Source organism: Diaphorina citri, unplaced genomic scaffold (genome assembly GCF_000475195.1).
Source record: "Diaphorina citri unplaced genomic scaffold, Diaci psyllid genome assembly version 1.1 scaffold12282, whole genome shotgun sequence".
Lineage (NCBI taxonomy): Eukaryota > Metazoa > Arthropoda > Insecta > Hemiptera > Psyllidae > Diaphorina > Diaphorina citri.
The window spans coordinates 1-1,502 of NW_007389653.1; the positions used below are offsets into that span (position 1 = coordinate 1).

Genomic DNA, 1,502 nt, shown 5'->3' on the forward strand with positions numbered 1-1,502 from the left:
GCATATTTGATCATGTAAAAGCCGTCATATCGGATAATAGCTCAAAACCTATGCGCCATTTTGTATCAGGCGTAGGGGTACAGGAAAATCATACCTCATAAAAACGTTGAAGGCTTGGATAAAGCACTCTCTCAACAAAATGGTAGCAATTTCCGCACCGACAGGGGTCGCTGCTTATAACATAGAGGGTATTACAATACACCGCTTGCTCCAGTTACCTGTCGAACACGGCAGCACGCCCGAATACAAACCTCTGTCAACAAAATGGTAGCAATTTCCGCACCGACAGGGGTCGCTGCTTATAACATAGAGGGTATTACAATACACCGCTTGCTCCAGTTACCTGTCGAACACGGCAGCACGCCCGAATACAAACCTCTGTCGGATGCAGTGCTCAAAATAATCCGGGACAGTATGAAGGATGTTGTTCTCCTCATCATTGACGAGATTTCAATGGTATCCAGTCTCACGTTGTTGTACATACATTTTCGACTTTCCGAAGTTTTCGACACTGCTACAGTTGATGATGGATGGTTCGGTAGGCTTCATGTTCTAGTCCTTGGAGATCTCCTGCAATTGCCACCCGTGATGGAGGAACCGCCCTTCAAATCATTGAATGCCAAGAAAGTCGAAAAGTATGTGCACAGTTCCTGTTCATCTAACATTTGGAGTGAGCTATTTTCATATGACGAGCTTATGATCAATGTTAGACAAAACAAAGATCCCCAATTTGCTGACATCCTGGGAAGAATCCGTATTGGCAGTATGACCCAAGATGACGTTGATATGTTGAATGCACGTCTTATTCCTCTGCAAGCAGCAATGCCCACGAGTCGTCTGGAAGAACTCGCTCGTTACGTGCATGGCCTATCAGCTGAAACTTTGGTTATATTACCAACCCGTGACCACTGCCGAGTCTTGAACAATGCCTGCTTGAAAATCCTACATCAAGAGGAATTATTAGTTCAAGCAGAAGATTCCTTTGATTGTCAGCAAAGGGTGAAAAAGAAGGTGGAAAAAAAGCTTCAGTCGGTTGAGAGTGACAGCTCAAGAACGGGTGGACTTGAAAAAGTGTTGAGATTAAAACTGAATTGCAAGATCATGTTGCAGAAAAACCTAGACATCGGAGCCGGGTTGGTGAATGGATCTCTAGGTACGATCGAGCGATTCAACTACAACATGGATGGGACACTCAGCACTATCCGCGTAAAGTTCGCAAACAAAACTCTAGACATGGACAGAATTCAAGCCAAGTTTGAGGTTTTGCCTGGAGCATATATTATACGACATCAGTTTCCGCTATGTGTATCTTATGCCATCACGATACACAAGTGTCAAGGGATTTCTCTGAATTCGTGTGTTGTAGATGTTGGACAGTCTATATTTGCTACAGGTCAAACTTATGTTGCCTTGTCCAGAGTGACTACATTTGCAGGACTACATATCATTAATATTGATCCCTCCAAATGTAAAGCTTCAAGGGAGGCAGTTGACGAATATAA

The 1,502-nt window shown here is 43.7% G+C and overlaps 1 protein-coding gene across 1 annotated transcript; it reads left to right on the forward strand.

The window, feature by feature from the left end:
- Positions 1-264: 264 nt before the first annotated feature.
- On the forward strand, positions 265-1,393 carry LOC103522876 (ATP-dependent DNA helicase PIF1-like; the record flags this gene model as incomplete). Its single annotated transcript, XM_008487962.1, has 1 exon — positions 265-1,393. A coding segment is annotated over exon 1 (1,129 nt), but the record flags the coding sequence as incomplete, so codon positions are not given.
- Between the last annotated feature and the right edge of the window lie 109 nt (positions 1,394-1,502).